This window comes from Puma concolor, chromosome B1, assembly GCF_028749965.1.
Source record: "Puma concolor isolate L17-30 chromosome B1, mPumCon1.1.hap2, whole genome shotgun sequence".
In the NCBI taxonomy this organism is placed as follows: domain Eukaryota; kingdom Metazoa; phylum Chordata; class Mammalia; order Carnivora; family Felidae; genus Puma; species Puma concolor.
The window spans coordinates 15,436,762-15,459,251 of NC_141670.1; the positions used below are offsets into that span (position 1 = coordinate 15,436,762).

At 48.0% G+C, this 22,490-nt stretch overlaps 1 protein-coding gene across 7 annotated transcripts in view; it reads right to left on the bottom strand.

Annotated features, from left to right (window-relative positions):
* The window catches only part of IRF2 (interferon regulatory factor 2), a 92,663-nt gene that overhangs the window by 1,875 nt on the left and 68,298 nt on the right, over nt 1–22,490 (bottom strand). For all 7 annotated transcript variants that reach the window (XM_086703177.1, XM_025933125.2, XM_086703176.1 and 4 more), the window contains 3 exons: nt 20,729–20,846; nt 8,425–8,589; nt 812–858 (listed from right to left, as the gene is read on the bottom strand). In XM_086703177.1, coding sequence (XP_086559303.1) covers nt 812–858; nt 8,425–8,589; nt 20,729–20,846 — 330 coding nt within the window. The remainder of the gene's footprint in view (nt 1–811; nt 859–8,424; nt 8,590–20,728; nt 20,847–22,490) is intronic.

A 22,490-nucleotide genomic window follows, 5' to 3' on the forward strand; every position in this document is an offset into this window, starting at 1 on the left:
GCAAACGGGGCCTCCAAGGTGGCTTCGCTCAGAGGATGAGCTGGAATTTCTGACCTTGAAGAAACAGGGTTGGCATGTAAGCATCTACGCTTCCTGTCTTTGCAGAATTCCTGGACTCTATTTGAAGTATTTAGTACACTGGGAAATGACGAATTAAAAACAACCATTAGTCGGTCAGTCTCTCTACCTCAAATACAGACACAAAGCAGGCCCTTAGCAGGAATGCTTTCCATCACATTACAGCCGTTTCCTGCCATTGTGTGAGCCCAGCCTCGAGCAGGGAAATGGGAAGCAGGCGACTGGGAATCCAGACTGAACACACATCTAGCCTCGGCGCCGATCACAGAGAGAGGGGACTCCAGGTAAAGGTGCCGATACATTTGCTTATTAGCACTTTCTGACAGTTACTTCCGGTCACTGCTCTTGGCCACTTGGACGTTCTATTTCTGCGGCTGAACTGGGATGTTTATAGTGGTGAGAATATCAACAGTTCCTGGCCTCCACTTGAGTTTCCTTTTCCTGCCGTCATAGCCTCTTTTTCTAATAGCAACATCTCACTCTCTTGCCTCCCGTTCAGGTCCCAAAGCTTAAATTTAGAATTCAAAATCCAAAAGTGTGGTCAATTTCATGTTATGTATATTTTAAGACACACACACACACACACACACACACACACACACAATCCTCCAGGAAAACTCATGATCAAACGCAGAGCAGCTTAACCAGCAGCCGGGACACCGAGGTGCTGGACGGGAATGGGAATGGTTTCCCACAGCGTCGGTTGGAGCCGAGTGGCGGCCGCCATGCTTACCTCGGCGCTCTCTTCATCACTGGGCACACTATCGGTAGTTTCACTTTCTGTTCACAGAGAGAAAAACACAGGGCCATCATTCCTGCCGCTCCAACTGTCGTGAGGCTCAGGCAGTATTTGAAAAATATATCAGCACTTCTTCTTTTTTTTTTTCCCAAAAGAAATGGGTCAGCGAACTCATCTTCAACCCCTTTGTAAAGTTAAGCACTTGGGACTCGGGAGACATTGCAGTGGATTTTATGTCTCTGATTTTGGCCCTCCCGAGAAAAGTTTTAGAGTTGGGGGGTAGCTCCCTTTCTGGGGGCCAGGCTATGTTTTTTCATGGCCGCTGCCTCCCAGGATGGGGTGTTGGTCCCCAGGATGCCAATCTGCTCTCCGCTCCCTGCTGCGTCTGCCTCACCCCCTTTCCTCAGGGCTAATCCATCCACGCACCCCACTCGTGCTTTCTTTCCGTCCCTGTCACTTCACTCAAGTCCCGACTCAGAGCCTTCCTGGATTACCCCCACTTACTTGGATCTGGTCCTTTACCTCATGTCCCTTTCATACTTCTATGTTGGGTTTATAAAGTTACATCTCCCACCCGGGTTACTGTGGTGGACAGATGCTAGGGGGGCTCCCATGATCCTCATCTCCTTCCTGGTGTTTACTTGCTCGTTGGGATTCCCTCCTCTGGAGCGTAGGTGGGACCTGAGACTTGGTTTGAAGCAACAGAACACAGTGAGCGATGGGATGTGTGTGGTTACATTAAGGAGGACCGAATGCTGTGAGGAGACTTTCTCCCTGGCTGGCTTTGAGGAAGCCATGTTGGGAAGGTTTGCATGACCAAAAAGTAAGAGCTGCTTCCAGCCAACAGCCAGCAAGAAACCGAGGTTCTCAGTTTGCCAACCTGCAAAGAACTACATTTCCCCCCCCACCCCCAAAACCATGTGAGCTTAGAAGAAGACTCTCCCCACCACTTCCGTCCTCAGACGAGCTAGCAGCCCTGGATCACACCTTGACCACAGGTCTGTGCAGGCAATATGCTGAGCAAAGAACCCCACTAAGCCATGCCTGCGCTCCTGACCCTCAGAAACTGGGGCGGGATAATGGATGTGTGTTGTTTTAAGCCACTGAGTCTGTGGTTATGTTGTTGTGCAGCGACAGATAACCAATTAGGTTGCCATCCCAATTCAGTCTGCCAGCTGTGAGACACACAGCAGGTTACTCAGTTTCACAAAATGCAGCTTCCTCATCTGTAAAACAGGAGTACTGACATCTTCCAAAGAGGATTGAGTGATGAATCAGCGAGAGGATATGTGGGAAAAGGCCTACCACAGGGCCTGGCCCACAGCATACACTCAATAAACGATAGCACACCTTTATCCTGAGTTCATCAGCCTTGCTCAACACTGGATTTGCACAACACGTAGATTAACACAGTCAAAGTCAATAGCAAGTGATTGATCACACATCACCTGTGCATACAGGATTTTTTTAAAGAAAGAAAAAACATTAAATTAAAATGTTGAAAAATTATTTAAAATTTATTTAAAAATAATAAAATTAAAATAAATAAATAATTAATTAATTAAATTTTTTAGGTAAAAAAAAAATTTCGTTTTTAAATAAAAAAATGATGGTGTGCGGCTCTTCAGTGTTCGCAGCATGGAGAAACGAAAGCACAGAGGGCAGAGAAATACACTGACCCTTAGAGATCTCGGAGTCTGGGTCATTCATTTACAGACAAGGCCTAGAGAACGCATAACAATGTACTTTTCTAGAGAGCTGTGTCAGCCGTGCTGGTGTCCTTGCACGTGGGTCTTGTTCAGCCCTGACTGAGATCGTCAGTCGGGGAGCAGCTCCTATTACCATACTGCTCCCCCAACCCCCCCCGCTTATGCAGAAAAGCTCATGTGTTCTAGCACCTTCTACCTCTTTCCATCCTAAATCTACTGAGGGACTGGCCTCCAGTCTCACATCTGGCGGGTGGCACAGCCAGGACCCCAATGGCTCCAGCCCAGACGAAGCCTTTTCACCCACCCAGAGCACTGGCCACAGAGCAGGATCTCGAAGTCAAGGTTAAAGAAGAAACGGATAAACTGGGCCACAGGTTCATTCATTCCTTAACCAGACAAATCAAGAATGTTGACCACATTGGGCCCACCCTGGAGCCTTTTTACACCTGGATCAGCCACTGTCCTCCAGTGACTGTCCCCCAGCCCCCCACCCCCAGGGCCTGAGTGATCCCCGAGGGCTGACCAGGAGCAACTAGATAGGATACGGGCCTCTCCTCTCCTCAGACTGACAAGACTTCCCTCCCCAACTGGGAGCAACAGCCACCGGGACAAGGCCTGGCCTCGGCCGCTAACGACGCTGGCTGGCAACACCAGGCACAAGAAACGTTTCCACACAAAAACAAGTTAAAAACAACAAAAAAGGAAAATTCCCCTGCTCACGGAACCCTTGGGCTAGCTCGGTCTCCCGAGGAGGCAGGAATCAGTATTGCCACTCCCAAGAAGAATGAGGAACAGAGATGTTGAGAAACCTGCCAGAGTTGTGGCCTGAGTCAGCACAGAAGACAGAAAACAAAACTGTGCGTCTGAGCCCAGGGCCCCGGGCACCGAACGCAGCAGCCCTGCTTCCTGAAGCTCTCCTGCTCCTCCAGCTGAAATTTCAAGATCCCCTTTCCATTTTTAGGCTTAGCTTTCTTTGTGCTCCAAAGCCAAGGTTTCTCTTCCTTTCCTACATGTCTAGACCCCTTTTGCTCCTAAGTACCCTCCCTAAATGCCATCATCTTCGGTTCCTTTCCCCTTGAAATAAAAAGAAACAAACAGACGCCAACAGGCATGTGTCGGGCGCTGGAGATATGTGAACATGAGCAGTTACCACCAAGGTTCCGGGATTCCGCCACAGCCCGAGCCCCAGCTGCGGGACAGGTTGGAAGGCAGACCCTGGGGAGACTCCTTGGGAAGACCTCGCAGAGACCATGACCACCATCAGAATGTTAACTGCCTTTAAGTACCCAGTTTTCAACTGCAGGGAGACGGTCTGAGACAAGAAAAGACATACGTGTTCTGAACTTAACGCAAATGTCAGTGGAGAGCATGGTTTCTAGATTAAGATCACTTCTGAAGTAACTGCATTTCATAACACTATATAACAACAGCTCCAAAATAGCAAGCTGAGATTTTTTAGTTGTCTAAAAGAATGGCCTTGAGTGCCTTTTACCTAGGAGCAGATGGATGCGTGAAGCTCCAGCCTGAGGACCCGAGACCCTTCTCTCTGGAATAACTACAGCTCTACTGGCTGCCCCAAATCACCAGCTCACAGTGTCTTTGAGGTGCACACAGGCCCATTTTCCTGTTTCCTTGGTTTTCCTCACCATTACCATTCTCAAGACCCCTCCCCCCTTTTTTTAATGTTTATTTTTTGAGAGAGAGAAAGAGAGAGAGAGAGTGCATGAGCAGGGGAGGAGCAGAGAGAGAGGGAGACAGAGGATGCCAAGCAGGCTCCGGGCTCTTGAGCTGTCAGCACAGAGCCCGATGCAGGGCTCGAACTCACAATCCATGAGATCATGACTTGAGCCGAAGTCAGACACTTAACTGACTGAGCCACCCAGGCACCCTGAGATCCTTTTGTATGTGACAAATGTGTTCATTGGAGCTACTGCTTCTGGGTCAATGCTACTGCCCAATATCAGCCTGTACTGTTACTTTGTTTTCCCTTTTGATTAGTCTGGATTTGGTTTTTTACTGGTTGTGAATACAATGGAATAAAAAAAATTGGGAGATGCTTGACTAGCACTAGTGACTAAGTACGTGCAGGGGTGCCTGGGTGGCTCAGTCAGTTGGGCGTCTGACTTTGGCTCTCGTCATGATCTCATGGTTTGTGGGTTCGAGCCCCATGTCGGGCTCTGCGCTGACAGCTCAGAGCCTGGAGCCTGCTTCAGATTCTGTGTCTCCTTCTCTCTCTGCCCCTCCCTCACTTGTGCTCTGTCTCTGTCTCTCAAAAAAAAATGTAAAAAAAAATTTAAATAAAGTACGTGCAGAGCGGTAACAGGTACGTGAGTAGCTCATTTCAACACGGTGGTCCCAGTTTCCCTGAAAGTGACTGATGAGAGGGAAGGGGGTCAACCCTTGGGTAGGCTGATCTCTGAGGTTCTTCTTCCAGAGCTGTGGTTCTAGGATGACACTAGTCTTGGGTTCCCACTCCACTTTAGCACAGTTTTTATTGTCCAAACACCTCAAGAACATTATGGGGAGGAAAAAATATGTCTTTACACAATATGTGCCATGTGCAATCATGCAATATGTGTAATGTTAAAGCCTTTTTGCATGCTGATACCCTGGTACATTTTCTGGAAGGCTCTTATTCCATAAGCTTTATTAATAAGATTGACAAGGATTTCTTTCCCTCCATCCTTTGCTCAACTCCCTGGAAAGCTCAATCAAAAGATTCAAATCAGAGTGTTCTTAATTTCAAAGCACTTTTATCTTTGCCCCACCCAACCAAATGCAAGCCTACTATGGTTTCCTTAAGGAAGTCTTCACTGCCAGTTCCAGGTCAATAGGCAATTTCCATTCTCTTGGTTATAACCAATCAATCCTTTGTATTATAGTCTCTTCTATAACTCTTCTCCATCCTCTCGTCCAGCCCTCCACAAAATATTGCTATGGCTTTCTTTTACTAAACCATCAATTACCTAATAAAATCCTGGTGCCATAGATACATCATGCAAGACGCCACTTTATAGTAAACCTTTAAATATAAAATGACCGTCCTCCAGAGTTTCCCAAGGTTGGTCTTTGGGATTATCTCTCCCCAGGGTGAAAGTTTTAAGAATCCAGCAAGAATTTTATATTGTCTTCAAACACCCAACACAAGTACCTCCACTCGAAGAAACCACCTCTTTTCTTGCTCGCCACAAAATTTAGACAGACTTGCAAAACTGAATGTGGTTTTGTAATACTACTGGATTAGATTTCAGTGATCGGTGAGGGTAAAAAAATAATAAACAACAGCCTCCGAATACCAGTTTCCTAAACAAGTGAATGAAAATGGTTGGAGGAAGTCGACAGTTGAATTCCAGTCCAAACAAAGGAATCTTATCATGAAAACACAAACAGCCTATCCTTCTGGGGAACAGAAAATAAGAAGAGTGAATTACAACCAAAAAGCTGCCTCTCCTAGCAGAAAGCTGTAAAACTCCTGTCAAAAAGACTTAAACCGGCCACCATCCGTAACAGGTACATTTCACATCTGTAAGCTCTAGAAAAGCAGCCGTGATGAAACATTTTGGCTCTAGCCAATGAGCCTCACTCCAAAAGGTTCTGGAGAATTCAGACAATAAAAACAATGGAAAGAACCAAAGGCCAGACAGAAAAGCCAGGCTCCAACAACACCCCCCAGCTGCCTGCCAGCCTGCACTAGAATCCTTCTTTCCAAATCTATGCAAATATCCTGAAAAGGGTAATGAAATTTTCATTTCTCTCTGCGTGGATCAGCTGTCCTTGGGATTCTTCTCCTAAGGCAAAATGCCACTGAGGGAAGAATAGCAAGAAAATGTCTTTCCGGAATCCTCAAGAAGTCTTCGGAAAGTCTTCAACAGATAAACAGAAACATCTATTCTAAAACTACGACCCTTAAAACAACAAACCCATGGGGTGGAATAATGCCTGTAGCTCATGATATAGAAGAAAGTCACTCGTTTTTAGCCATAGCTATGTAAATATAAGCAAAGTAACCTAGTGTTATCTCAGCTGTAAAATTAAGGCATAAACATGCTGTTCTGCGTCTTCGGTGGGTCCTTGAGATCAGGACTGTGGGTGCACACTGAACGGAAGAACCCTGTGCAGCTGTCCAGGGCAGCATAACAGGGGAGGGCGGGCGGGATGGGGGGGGGGCAGTTAAGAACAGGCTTTGGGCACCAGCCACATGTAGGTGGATTCTATCTGTTTTACCAGTTGTTCGTCCCCGGACACGCTGCTTTACCCACACTGGCCTGAGTTTTGTCATTTTTAAAGAGGGAATAAGGATGATACCCAGGCTGACAGGGTTATTCTCATAATTAAACAAGTCAGCTGATACCAGGCCGTAGGCCCAGTTCCCGGGGCACGAGAAACTTGCAGCAAATAGTAGTTATTCTTCCTTGGGCCTGGCAAAGACCATAAAGGCACATGCAGGGGCTCAAAATGTGACAAATAAATAATGACAAGCTTATCCGGTTTGACAGATTAGAAGGTTCTTGTAGGCAAGGTTTGATCTCACATTCATTGTATGTTCTTAGCACAGAAGAAAGGTAGGCCCTTGAGGGCATTAAAGGAAACAAGCCAATCACAAGAGGAGGAATACTGTTTGATTCCACTCACATGAGGTACCCCCAACAGTAGCCAAGTTCACAGAAGCAGAATGCAGAATGGTGGTCGCTCTTGGTGGGCTGGGGGGAGGGGACCGGGGACTTCGTGCTTAATGGGGACAGAGTTTCAGTTTTGCGAGATGAACAAGTTCTGGAGACCGATGGCGGGGATGGCGACGACACAACACTGTGAAGGCACTTACTGCCGCTGAAATGTGCACTTAAAGGTAGCAAAAATGGTCAGTTCTGTGTTATGTCTATTTAGCCACGATTTTAAAAAATAAGCTTAAGAAAAAAAAACCCAAACAAACCCAGAAAGTTGATGTTCAGGAACTAAAAGGTTAGGTTAGTGGCTGATAATTCACAAGGAACCTGTCATGATCAACCCAATTCCAACACGACTGTGTGTCAGTCACGGGAGCAGCATCCTAACTAAAGGACACTGGGAAGGACCCCTCAACATTTATGAGCTGACTGTAGTTATTCATGATAGGACCTCTGCTTTCTTTTTGTAATGTTTGCAAGCAATAACATTGACTCAGGATTTATATTTCCTAATTATAACCAAGTTCCCCCAAAATTAAACAGAGATCATCAGAGAGTATAAGATGATGTAATGTTGGCAGAGAAAGGACTCATCGGTTTGTTCTGTAAGGATCGAAGAACCAACTGAAACTCGTTCTAATCCTATGACCGTCTGAGTCTATTCCTGGGTCATTATGTGGCCCTTCCCTGGGGAATCAGCTACCTGGCCTGATTAGAAGCTCTACTAAATTGAAAAAGAAGGGGAAAATATGTGGAAACAAGTAAACTTGCCGGAGTGGAATGAAGGTCCAGGTCTCAAGGTTGAGTTCAAGTCCTGACCCAAACCCTCACTGCCCCTGTGACCTAGAATAAGTGTTTCACTTGTCAAAATGAAGGAGCTGGAAGAAATGGTCCCCGAGGTTCTATCCAGTTTTTGGTCAAACTCAGATTCCACCGAACACACCCTTCCAGATTTCTGCAAACAAAATAGCCTTAGATGTACTACTTCTCCAAAGAAATAGTATTTGTTAGTCAGGCACAAAGATGTTATGGGCGATCAAGTAAAGAAACGCTATGGCCATGACTTCTGGGAACAAAAGTACCCAAGGAGATGTTCACTGAGACAATAAAGCCAGAATAATTCCCAAGACGGAGGAGAGATCCTCTGCTGTGTGGAGGGTGGGTGGCCCCACCCTGAAGGGCTGCCCCACCTTGATCTGTGCCCAGTTCCAAAGCTCCCCTCCTGCCCCCTTACCTGCATAGGAAGACACGGGGGAAATCTGCAGAGGGTAGAGCTCGCTCATGCTGACCGGCTGTTCGTCACTCTCGGTGGTCACCTCTACAACCTGGCAAATGTCCGGAGGATTAGTGACAATCTCTTGATCCTCGATGTTGCTGTCCAGATGTGACTGTCCTACAACTTCAAAGAAAACACAGCCATCAGGCGCCGATGCCTGATTCACGATTCTAACGTGTGCTCTCAAGAAAGAAAACCTTCCCCCAAAAAGCTGAATGGTCAGGAGTCAGATTCTCAGTCACCACATGTCATCGGCCATGAAACTGAAGGACAGCTTTAGCTTTGGGTTAATGTCTCCAGAGAAGCAGCTTGCCAGTAACCTGGCTCCCCAGGGCTATTTCCAGCATGCTGGCCAATGGTGCTTACATGTGGCAATGTCCCAAACTCAATCCAATCACAGCCAAGCCTGCAAGACTGGAGGCTGCATCCAGACCTAGCCCCAGGGCCAGAAAGACAGTGCTTTGAACTTGACCCATTTCTTTCCTCTGTTCTTGCTCCGAAGGAAGCTGTTGTGCCATTTTCCAGGTCCTGGGTCCAGAGAGATATTACCAAATGTTATTATTAAGGAGAAAGGACCACCAAAATCCACTCCATTGTGTCATGTCCAGCTGTGGGTGCTCTGTTCACACTCCCAGCCCCTTCCTACCCTGCAGGCAACATGACCACTGGATGGAATATCTGAACAGTGGAACAGAATGGTTTTCCCAGCCCAACACACATTGGTAGCACCAGCTCCCCAGAACACTGACAAGATGATTTCCGACCACCTTGCCTCTGAATCCTGCCTCAACTTCCTTTTTTTTTTTTTTTTTTTTAATTTTTTTTTTTCAACGTTTATTTATTTTTGGGACAGAGAGAGACAGAGCATGAACGGGGGAGGGGCAGAGAGAGAGGGAGACACAGAATCGGAAACAGGCTCCAGGCTCTGAGCCATCAGCCCAGAGCCTGACGCGGGGCTCGAACTCACGGACCGCGAGATCGTGACCTGGCTGAAGTCGGACGCCTAACCGACTGCGCCACCCAGGCGCCCCTCAACTTCCTTTTAATCAAATCTTTTAGTTTGAGGTCATTATAGAGTCACGTATAGTTGGAAGAAGTAATAGAGAGATCCTGTGTGCCCTTTATCCAGTTTCCTCCAATGCAAGCATCTTGCAAGATTATAGTACAATTCCTGGGGCGCCTGGTGGCTCAGTCGGTTAAGCATCTGACTCTTGGTTTCAGCTCAGGTCATGATCTCATGGTTCACGAGTTCGAGCCCCACATCAGGCTCTGCACTAATAATGCAGAGCCTGCTTGGGCTTCTCTCTCCCCTCCTCTTTTTCTGCTCCTACCCCACCGGCACGCTCTCTCTCAAAACAAATAAACTTAAAAAAATTAAAATTTAAGACTACAGTACAATACCAGGATACTGACACTGATAACATTCTACGCATCTTGTTCAGATTTCCTCAGTCTTCCTGTGCGTGCGTGTGTGTGTGTGCGCGTGTGCACACACACACACGCAATTAGCTTTCTGCAATTTTATCACTTATGGAGTTTCATGTTTGCGAGCACAATCAAAATACAAAACACGTCCATCATCACAAGTATCTCCTACGTTACTCTTTTATATCTACCTTCCTTCAGCCTCTCTTCCCCATGATCTCTAACCCCTGACATCCACTAACCTGTCCCCCATTTCCATAATTTTTGTCATCTCAAGGATGTTTCATAAATGAGCTCACACGGTAACCTTTTTATATTGGCTTTTCATTCAGTATAATTCCCTAGAGATTCACCTAAGTTGCTGTGGACACCAACAGCTGGTTCCTGTTCACTGCCGAGTAATATTCCCTGGTGTGGATATAGCACAATCTGTTTAACTCTCCAGCCACGGAAGGAAGAGAGAAAAGGCACCCAAGAGGCTGGGGAAGGAGGCCGTTTTCGTGTTTTGGCTGTTACAAGTAAGGCTGCTATGAATATGCGTATTCAGGTTTTATATGAACCTAAGTTTCCATGCCTCCGGGATAAAAGCCCAAGAATGCAATTGCTGGGTCGTACGGTAACTTCATGTTTCATTCTACAAGGAACTGCCAAACTCTGGCTTGACGTGGCTGTACTGTTTCCCATTCCCACCAGGAACGTATGGATGATCTCAATTTATGCACATTCTCGTCCGCTTCTGGCATGGCCACTATTTTTCTGTCGGCCACTCTGATAGGTGTGCAGTGGTATCTTACTGTGGTTTTAATTTGAATGTCCCTAATGCCCTCCCCTACTTTCAAACAGAACTGACCTTAGACTTCTGTTGGCAACTGACTGGATGAAATATCCCTGAAAACCGCCACCAATAAACCCATGGAAATAACAAAGGAATAACAGTGTTTTCCCAAGGGCCTCAAAATACTTTGCCGTCACAGTCAATGTTTTACTCGTGTAAGTTATTTTAACATTTCCACCCATGACCATGACAGGCAAACCACCATCATCCTATGATCAACTAAGAAACCAACTCAGGCACAGAGAGGTAGACTGACTTCTCCAAAGTCACACAGTTTGTGGATTATGTACGGTGTCCATGTCCCTCGCATCTTCCCGACCATCAGGGTAGGCAAGAAGGCCTCTGTGTTCCAATCTTCTTGAGAAGTTTGCCATCGTGGACAAATGCTTGTTTTAACTGCGCAAAGTATTTTCATTGCTCCGGTATTTTTGTTTAGAAATGAGTTCCTGTTTTAATTGCTTTTTTTGGAGGGAGATGAAATGACCAGCCCGACGTAGGGAGAACATGACCTGATTCTACTCGGAGAAGGCTTGAGAAGGGAGTGAGAATTCTCGGGTTCTGGAAGGGAGAGAGGAAAAGCACGCACGAGGCTGGGGAAGGAGATTTGGGGATGTGATAACTATCCACAAAGCCACAGCATTCAGAAGGGAAGGGAAATGGAATGTTGTCGAAGTTCTCCTGGAGGGGATAAAATTAAAGAAGAGGAAGGCAGACTATATATGGCAGGCAGACTCCCCAATTCTTATTTTATCCTTTGGACTAGCCTATTTGAGCAGGAGAGCATCAATTATGCAGTTCGCCAGACACAGACTGAGTGCTGACACCGACCTCTCTCGAGTTTCTTCCGCCTCTTCTCGCACAGAAGACAAAATGGGAGGAAAACGAGGTTTCCCAAGTCCTAAAAGCAGTCAGCAGATAGAAGCCAAACGGGGCGTGTGTACGAGGAGGGCTGGCTACAAGTAATACCCTGCACACTAAGGCAATTAGGCTCTTCTATGAATTAGATTTCCATCGAAGCCACATTAACTTCCAATACTCCAAAATCCAATTCTCTCTTGCACTGTCGTTGCAAATAGACGGCAAGCGAGCTGGGACTGTACCCAATGACAGCAGCTCAAAAGTCTTCCTCTCTACAACAGCCCCGCAAACTCTCTGACCGGGAACTCTCGCCCTCGCTGCTTTTGCCCAGAATGCCCAACTCGGTCATTCAACATACGGAAGATTTGCTGAGCACCTACTTCGTAGGACAACTTGTCACATACTGGGGAAGGGCAGGACGTGACCGAGCCAGCAAGGACCTGGTTTGTGAGCTGTCTCGTAGGGCTCCTGGTCAGCACAGAAGGCTCGAGAGGTGAAGTTTAGGACAGTGTGAAAAGAAAAGACAGTAGAGAATTTTCTCCCAGTGGGAAGGATCAAAGGCTTCAGTGAGGCAGTAACACGGGTTGGAAGGGGAAGGTGAGCAAGAGGCAGCATTCAGAATGCCTCTGTCTTTCTGGAGCCTTTTCCTGACCATCCAGAACTGTCTGACCTCCCCTTCCAGAGCGCCCCTCACTCGCGGTCCCCACTGCTCGGCCAACACTAACAACATGACATGACCTGGAGACACTTCCTGACTTTCTGCCTCCTACTGCAAGTTAATTCTTTATGTCTCCTTTTAACTTTTTATTTGGATGCCTCATCTTCGCCACCAAATTGTGGCTCCTGAGAGAGCCGAGAACTGGGATTAGAACTTTGTATATCAAGTCGTAGCCCAGGCTCATGGCTGATGTCTGAGAGCAGCTAGTGAATTTCTGCTAAACAAAGAGATGAATGAACACGGCAAGGCTCACCGACTGGAGCCGGAGTCCCAGAGGAGACCATGGCCGCTTGCAAAGGCCGGATGTGACAATGAATGTTTCCTAGCAAATGTCAGGACTTCTGGCGAGCCGGGCTTTTTAGAACCTAGATGAAATGATGAAGATAGGGCGGGCCATGGTTGCCAGAAGCTGAGGGTAAGGGGAGGAAATGCTTAGGGGTAATAAAATGTCATAGGTCTTGAATATAGTGGTGGTTACACAACTGAGTGCACCGGCCAAGAAGAGGTTAATTTTACATTATTTCACTTAATATCTGAACATCATTGAGGTCCCAACCCGTAAGGTTCCAGCCCAAAAGAGAAACAGGGAAATCTCAACATCTGAGATGCTCTTTGGATGTGCTTTAGGCACAACCCCTAATCAACTGACCAATCTCTCTCTCTGTGTCTCTCTCCTGAGTTCCCCAAACCACTAGCCTTTGCCCCCAGTAACACCGACTCCTGACTCCTGACACCTGAAAAGAGGGGAAAGTAGCAGAGTAGCAGAACTGTTAGCAACCCCTAAGGCAAATAAAGTCACAAGTGGCACCCTGCTAGGCACCTGAATATCCTCTCTGATAAGTAATCGTACAAAGCCTAAGGCTTCCCAAGCACTTATCTTTGCCTTTCCCACTCACCCTGTACGTCCCATCTATAAGTCTCCACAGCCCCATGAGGAAGGCACAATTACTGTCCCCATTCTAGACACGAGGAAAAGGCATCATGAGGAGTTAAATATTAATTTGAGGCCAGACAGCCAGTAAGTGGCAAAACCAGCAATCAGATTCCACTTTCCCTGACCCCAAGGCTCAACTCAAGTACTCCCCGATATGGTCTCCCCAGCTAAGAGAGCTCAGGAAATTCTGACCGGGCGCCTCTGGCTTCCTAATAAGCCCATCTGAGGATAAAAACTTACGCATCTCACCTTAATGAGACTCTGGGCTCATAACCAGCAGTGGAATTGCTTTTCAACAGCTCTATATTGGGTGCCAAGGAAACTCTCCAATGGTTGGAGGGGCTTGAAATCCACCAAGCTTCTCCAGCACATCGGGGAAAGAGTCCCCCACAGCAATGTAATTTTATCTGGACCTAGTTGCTAAGAATTACAACAATATTATTCGTGGCTGGTTACTGATGAGCCAGTGTGGTTCCTTAAAAGGTCATCCCAACTTTATTAACAATTATTGACTTAGTGGAGGGCTCCACCTGAGAACACAGTTGCCCCCATGCCTCACAGAAAGCTCTTAATAGCAGAGACTATTAGAAATGAAAACAAGGGCCTCTGAAGGCGGGGAGGCTGGGTCCTACCACTTTATAACTAAAGAAAGCTGAAACCCAGAGAGGCCAGACAAATAACCGCCAAGGTCACCTAGGTAGCTGCAGGGTGGAGAATAAAGCTAATTAGGGGAGGGGGGCACCTGGGTGGCCCAGTCAGTTAAGCATCAGACTGCGCTCACAGTATGGAGACGACCTGGGGTTCTCTCTCTCTCTCTCCCCCTCTCTCTCTGCCCCTCCCTCACTCCCGCTGTCTCTGTCTCCCTCAAAATAAGTAAATGAAACGTTAAAGCGTATCAGGGGGCACAGAAAATCAGGCCATCGGCGTGGTATTATGGAGAGAAATTTCTTCTTGGTCCTGTCTGAAAGTCTGAGAACTGAAACTGTTAATATTAGCTGCGACGATGAGGCACAGATTGGAGGTTACTTTTCTTACTCAGATCTTACTTAATCACAATATTATTTTACCACCTTCTAACTACACAGTGACTTTTGCACTAGGCTCATTTTGTGCTCTCAACAACCCCGTGAGGTAGGCAGGATCAGTATTATTATTTCTACCTTATATTTGAGGTCATGGAGTCTCAGAGAGGTTAGGGAGTTTGCCCAAGGTCATGTGGCAAATAAATAAATAACCTAAAAAACCTGCAGAAGGAGGTCTAAAACCCAAGTCTTTCTAATCTGGGTGTGTGTGTGTGTGTGTGTGTGTGTGTGTGTGTGTGTGTATGAATAAAACGCAGGCATGATCTGGGACAGATGTCCAAGAGCAATGGTGGGAAAGACCGTCACTACAGGGTTAATAATTTTAGAGAATGGAGTTCTGTCCTCGCACAGGCCAGACGGACCCCCTGCAGCCTGCACCCACCTCAACCGGTTGATGTAGGTCAGGGTGAAGCACGAGGGTGACGGGGCCGAGAAAACAGCACCACACGTTACCATCAAGGGGAGCAAATACTCCACCCCAATAAAATCTCAGGAGAGTTGATCAATACATCACGAGGGTCAACAGTCTGGGAGCAGAAATGTGGGTGAGACGTGCCGGGGTAGCAGCTTACGCTTCCCAGCGGAACTGCCAAACGTCCGTTTCTTTCTGTGCTGCGCTGACAGAGCCCTAAGGGCCGCGCCACAGTGACAAAGCCAGAGCCACCTCGCTTGCACGCTGGACAGGCACGTGGAAGTCACAACATGCTGAATCATTCAAGTTCAAAACCAAATACATGGGGCGCCTGGGTGGCTCCGTCCGTTAAGCCTCCAAACTCGGCTCAGGTCATGATCTCGCGGTTCGTGGGTTCAAGCCCCGTGTCGGGCTCTGTGCTGACAGCTCGGAGCCTGGAGCCTGCTTCGGATTCTGTGCCTCCCTCCCTCTGTGCCCCTCCCCCGCTCACACTCTGTCTCTATGTCTCTCAAAAATAAACATTCAAAGTATATATACAAATAAAAGGGGTGGGCAAGGACCAGGTCACCAGGACTCTGTGGAGACAAGAGAGACTCAGATCTTCGTCTTGGGGACAATGGTGACTTGGTGAGACTGGCATTGTTTTTTTTAAAAAGTCACTCTGTGTGGAGAATGAATGGGGCGGGGGCGGAATGGAAACAGAGCGCTGCGACAGCAAAGGTGACTGGGACTGGTATCAGAAATAGAAAGAAGGGGCCGGATTTGAGAAACCCGAGGAGCTGATGGTTAATTATAAATGAGGTGGGAGTGGCAAGGCAGAGGGGAAGGTGAGAAACCTTTAGCCTCATGAAAGGATGGCAGGTTTCTTGGGCAAATCAAAACTTCTTAAGGTTGAAAAGACATAGCTCAGACTACTGCCGGAACTCTGCACGCTCATGGTGACGTAGAGCATCCCGCACAGGCCCATCTCTGGGACCAGGCTTTTCCAGGCCGGGTCCACCGGAGAAAAATAAGGTGCACTATGGGTTCTGGGTCTGGGTTCACGTCTCACGTGGGGGTTCATGTTGCTCTGCGTTTTCTAGTCCTAACAGAACCGGATGCCTTGTCTCGTGAGGGGGTGAACAGCTCAGCCCTCCCAGAAACAGGCAGGAGGCGCAGCCCCCCCCACCCCACCCTGAGAAGGAGCACGGAAGACCTTCACTCCCTCTCCCTTGCCAGGGAATGCCTTCCACCTAAAGGTCCACCTCACGGGGCCCCTGAGAGGCTCAGCTGGTTAAGCGTCCAACGTGTGATCTCAGTTCAGGTCATGATCTCACAGTTAGTGAGTTCGAGCCCTGCGTCCGGCTCTCCACTGACTGCTCGGAACCTGCTTGGGATTCTGTCTCTCCCTCTCTCTGCCCCTTCCCCTCTTGCACTCTCTCTCTGTCTCTCTCTCTCTCCCTCTCTATATGAATAAATAAACTTTAAAAAATATGAAAAAAAATACAGAGCCACCTCAAGCTATTATTTATCTTGTTGATGAAGTTTTTTGTTTTTTTTTTTTTTACATGTTAAGCACCAGGAAAAACAGCAAACAAAAGAAGGGTGAGCAAAGGAGCTGGGAAAAGATGAAGACATAATTCTACAGCCTAGCACCACCTTTGGTCAACCTCAAAGCATTAGGAATTCTGGTGCCAGAGGCTGCCAACCTTGAGTCATAACCATGAGGTCCTCGTGGGGACCCACGTCGCGAATCTGTTCTCTTCCAATGCAGGTCCTTCCTGGTGATACCTGAGCTCCTAAGCTTGTCCGAAAGAGCTACCAAGCTTTGCTTCCAAAGCCAGTCAAATTTGGAAGCAATTACCAAGAGAAGTACATACATCCCATAAGGTGCATTTGGGCAGACAAAATCCAGACAAAATTCAAATTACATTGTTTCCTAATTGTTATTCGTGACTACTAAGGGTTGCTCGATTTACTTTGGAGCAATGAATAGCCTCCTCTGTTACACAGCAATCTTTGCTTTATTGAAGGGTGGGGTTACCTTTTATCAAGAAACACAATGGGGTTGTAAAGCACTGCCTGGGCAAGTCAGACAGAATGTCCGCACCTGCAAACTTTTTACACTGGCCCGGAGATGATTTCAATACGGCTCAGCAAAAGCGCTGCTAACCTGGGCAAGATGCCAGGGGGTATTGTCAGAACAATTCAACATGTTGCTGGCGTCTTCCGCTTCCTAAAAACAGAAGTCCTCCCCCCCTCCCCCACCCCACAAGACAGAATTCAATGCTAAAGAAAAGTAAAAATAAAAATAAGGGAGTTTTCTCCCCCCCACTCCTTAAAAGGAAAGCAGGGGTGGGTCTTTGGGCTATCTTATACGCTAACCTGTGTGTTTAATCAGACAGGAGAGATGGAACATTAAAAGACAAATCCCGGGGTGCCTGGGTGGCTCGGTCGGTTGAGCGTCTGACTTCAGCTCAGATCATGATCTCACAGTTGGTGAGCTCGAGCCCCACATCGGGCTCCCTGCCGTCAGCCTGTTGGCGTGGAGCCTGCTTCGGATTCTGCCGTGTGTGTGTGTGTGTGTGTGTGTGTGTGTGTGTGTGTGTGTGTGTGTCTCCACCCCGCCCCCCGCCCCCCAATTGCTCCCTCTTTCCCTCAAAAAAATAAATAAGTAAAAAGACAAATCTTAAGTATTGAGACACTGTGCTCCCTTTTGCTGTGCACCACTAGGCACATCTGAAAGTGCATTCAGCAGTTATGGACAAGAAGGCAAGCCCAGGACCCAGCCCGCCGATGGCCACAAGTGTGCGTGTGCCTGTAAGCCTGCGTGTGACTAACCACTATCATCTCTGGCAACAATAAAAGTCACACAGAACAGCAATCAAGCAAGAGTCCCTGCGTCCGGGCCACGGTCCGTTCCCCGTTTCTCCTTCTCCACACTGAACTGGATTCACTTACAATAACCTCTACCCTGTCTGGAATAAAAATGTCCTGGGTGGCTGGCCTCCACTGACTTGACGTATTGATTTTCAATCTATTTCCTACCTAAGAGCTTACAGACAGTGTAAAAAATTGCTCTCATATCAAGTATTTATTTCAGTTCCCAATTTTAACCCTATCAACACAATGCTTATAAAAGTAGAATGAAAACATCTGGAAGTTTTCCTCTTGGTGCCTAAACGCAAAACTGGAATGAACCCCGGGTTTAGAAACAAATGAACTGAACGCGAGAAACGGGTGTCAGTTTTCAATAAAGCGTTTTTAAAAGGTTAAGAGAAACCGAGTCTCTCAAATTCCACAGTGGCCTCGGAATCAGAATCCCTGTGTCTCTCACCTCCGTCCACAAGTCACACAGGCTGGGAATGGCTAATTAATGATACGTGGCAGTGGAGACCAAAAAAAATCTGTGAAGGGTTTAAAACTGGAGACAGAGCTACTGTTAACAAGGATCACCAATCACCCATTCCTTTAAAATGCTTGTATGGACCCACTTGGTATATTATTATACACCGTTGTGAGGGCCACCAACGGATTAAAGATATTCAAACTCCTTTTATTGCGTCCATTATTATTTTATTATTAGGCCAAGGAAGAGACTCATGTAATCAAGTTCTACACCAAGCCGGGCCTCCAGTCTTTGCCCGGAAGTAAGGAAGTAATGACTCATTAAATTAGCACCAGCCCCTAGAGCACTAATCCTACCGAAAGGGCAAAGAACAATCAACCTGACAGAGAATTTACATGCCAAAGACTCAACCAAATGTTTAAGGGGGGAAAAAAAAGGCCAGAAAAACCCCTCTGATACCACTCTGGCTTCTGTTTGCCATTTTATCTGAGGCTGAATTCACCGCATAAATGAAGGGTAGAGCAAAACCCACCAGCTCCCTGGAAATAGTTGAATCTTAAGAAAAAGTGCCTGGAGTCTTGGCAAATTAGCTTGTTGTTGCTGTTTCTTTTTAAAGGGCTCAATGGGGAAGGCTTTCCAGAGACCGCCTGCCTGCCGAGGAAGGGAAGCCTGGCAGGCAGGGCCATTATCTGCCCTGATACAGCGAGCTTGCAACATATGCTCCCGTCCTTCCTTCACACTGCACTCTGCCAAAGCCCGCAGCGTTCAGGGGAGTCCCTGCATACATCATCCTACTTCCCAGTCGCCAGAACCCAGGGGGAAGGAGGGGCGAGTGACATTTACAGCATCCATCCGTAGCCTCCCATCAGTACTCAGCCAAGGATCCAGAAACGAAGGTACCTGGACAGGAGGTTTGCTCTCATAGTTCTGCGTGATCTCACTGGTTCTCACGGGCATCAGAAGCCCTGACAGGCTACAAAATAGGGAAGGGTTTAAGGGACCCAAAGGCGCCTGAGGGCAAAGCCTGGTTGTGGATTCTGGGGCTGGAGCTGGAAGACAAGGTCACGGGCCTCCACTCCTGCACAGAACCCCCACCATCCACTCAGTGCAGTGGCCCAGTGGGACTTGGTTGAGATGAAATTCACAATGGTCACCCTCCTGCCGAAAACCCTCCAAGGAGTGGTGTTTACATTGCAGGTGTATGTAAAACGGTTGTGCACTTTACTGTCTGTTATACTTCAATATAAAAATATATATATATAGGGGCACCTGGGTGGCGCAGTCGGTTAAGCGTCCGACTTCAGCCAGGTCACGATCTCGCGGTCCGTGAGTTCGAGCCCGCGTCAGGCTCTGGGCTGATGGCTCAGAGCCTGGAGCCTGTTTCCGATTCTGTGTCTCCCTCTCTCTCTGCCCCTCCCCCGTTCATGCTCTGTCTCTCTCTGTCCCAAAAATAAAAAAAAAAAAAAACGTTGAAAAAAAAATATATATATATATATTTGGGGTGCCTGGGTGGCTCAATCGGTTAGGTGTCCGACTCCTGGTTTCAGTTCAGGTCATGATCTCACAGTTCGTGGGTTCGAGCCCCGCATCGGGCTCTGTGCTGACAGCGCGGAGCCTGGAGCCTGCTTCAGATTCTGTGTCTCCCTCGCTCTGTGCCCCTCCCCCACTCGCACTTTGTCTCTCTCTCAAAAATAAATAAACATTAAAAATTTTTTTCTAAATTAAATAAAATAATAAAAATTTAAAAATACGTATTTTTTGAAACATACCCTCTGGCAGTTTGGGAATAAGATCCAGAGTCCTTCCCATGGCCTGCACAGGCCCCCAGGAGCCTACCCTGTGTCCCCCTCTGATGGGGAGGGGGCGTTCGGCCCCTCTGGATTTCCTCCTAGTCCTCCAAGTGGGCTCCTACACGGAGGTCCGTGTCCCACAGTTCTGGGGCCCGCCCCACGCAGCCCCTCCTCACCCACCCACTGCAAGGGAAATGTCACTCCTTCACGAAGCCCCCAATCTAGATCCGGCCCCGGATATTCCCTCTTGTTCTTTTCTTTGCAGCATTCTTCTCAAATGCGAGCGCCGTAGATATCTGTGGCACTGTGTGGTGACTGACTGTCCTTCCACAGAGACTGTCCTGCCCCCCAACCTATTTCTAGCTCGGAGTCTGGTATACAGAAGGCGCTCAAGAATCTTTGAGGAACCAAAGTGTGCCCTCTGGCAAAAGGTCTCTGTGCCTCAGTTCCTTCATTTGTAAGAACGAGCACCGCTTGTATGGGAGGTATGCCAGGGAGCAGGGGCAGAGAGGACCCACGAGGACAGTCCTCCCTCTCCTGGGTCCCAAGTTAAATGAATAACACTTTTGCCCACGTGACCGCTTACTGAAAGACGGAGAACTGCCGGTCGTGAGCCACTGGGAGAAAAAAAAAAAACCCCATTTCACCTACCGGACTCTCCGGGGAAGTCACTCTTGAGGCTGACCCATCGCAAGCTCCTTTATCTGACCTCAGAGGTCTTTCTTTTTCAGCCCTGAAATCTAGCGGCTGGAACTTTGCGTTTTCAGATGGTTCCAAGACCTCCTCCCCCTGACTATGTTATTTCAAATCACGTTTTACAAACTTCAGACCCCGGGGGGCTGCTTGTGTGTATGAAAAATGAGATGTCAAAACAGTTTACCTATGATGTTCACCGTACTATCCACTTCATTTTTTATAGCTGAAGTCAGGACGGCATACTCAGGAGAAAGATCACTTACTCCATTACTAAGCCCCAAAGATGACTCAACTGGTTCTTGCTAGGAAGAAGAAAAGAAAAAAGAATTGAGAACACTTCCTTTTCCCTCCTTTTTCTTAGCTTCAACTCTACCCTCTGTCTACTTTCTTTAACGCTAGGGTCATGTTCGTCTCCTGAACGCGTTCCCTGCTCATTTAAATCAGCCTGAGGCTAAAGAAGCATGTTTCTGCATAGACTAGACCTACCACGTACGGACTTCTCTTCTTTTCCTTCTAGGAAAGGGTCCCAGCAAGCTGGTTTGCGTTTATGAGATGCTTACACCTGTAGAGGACGGTTTGGGGGTTGAGCAGGGCTGCGTAACTATGTGCCTAGCTGCCAGATCTTCCTTCTCTGAGAGACGGGGTGCTCAAGAGGGCCAACTCCTGGCTTTCTAAGGGGAGGAATCATGCCACGTCTTCTACAATTATTTCTGAGGAAAAGGTCCGCCTCAACCATTGCGCCAAGAACAGGAACCCAGGGGACTCTGTGAACGACTTCTCCTCAGGTAAGGTTTGCCCTGGGCCCTGGTCACCTGAGCACCCTGCTCTGGGCCGGTGGCGGACAACACGGGCCAGACCAAGTGGAAGGCTTCCTCCCCGCCACGGGAGTCCAGTGGGGCAACCCCACGCCTAGGGCTTACACGTAAATGCCTTTCGAGTGCGTGAATGTCCTGGGCCGCCCGAGAGGCTGCTTGTTCATGCTATTGAAACAATGCAACAAATTTCCTTTTCCTTAGTGTAGCTCTCCATTCTGCTTTATTCAAGCCCACCGGAGCCCTCCGACCTCTGAGAAAGCCAACCAACTTTGGGGGAGCCAGTGCTGAGGTACCTATGGACTTTCAGCATTTTGATGAGACAGCTTTTCCTCAAGGTCAGGTTGCATTTGCATCTATGATCAATTGAGCCAGACAAAAAAAAAGCCACACAGGACAACCCCTTTGGGAAACCAGAACGAAGAGTGGGGCAGAAAGAACACAAGACGGGAGCAGAAGGTCATCAGAGATAGACATGCCTGTGCTTTGAAAAATCCAGAGTGGTGGCACCTCCAAGGCATGCCGACTAGTCTTACCCATGTATTTACAGGCTACCTGGAATCAGGGATGAACACCCCCTCCCCAAAAGTCTTAGGGAAGGAGGAAGAAATTAACCTCTTCCTTTATGACCCCACCTGGCAGACTCCCACCATGGTAACTCACTCTAACCTCGAAGGCACCACCTCACCACGTAGCTCAGTCCTAATAAACTTCCACACTGCACGGCCGACAAGAGGCCCCAAAGGGCAAACAGGAGAAGGGCCCAGGATAGTCCCCCCTGGCACAGTCTTACCCCTTTCTCCCTTTCTCCTGCAGCGCCTTGCATCTCCCCCTTTGTACAAGTCCAAATAGGAACTCTGCCCGTTCTGGGGAACACTCGCTTGCCGGTGACACGAGTCTCCATCGTTTCTCTTCCTTTACTGCCAAACTCCTGAACAGGTGTCTGCCTTTCCCACCGTGGCCTCCTCACCCGTACCCTTGTTAGAGCCTGGGGTGGGGCCACCACCCCAGCCTCGGGCTCAAGCTCCCGGCTCCTGTGGGGCCGGGAGGACACGCCTGTTGTCTGTCAGGCTTTGCGGTCACACGGACCTGGGCTCGAAGCCTGGTTCCTCCACCTTGTACTGGATGCAGGAC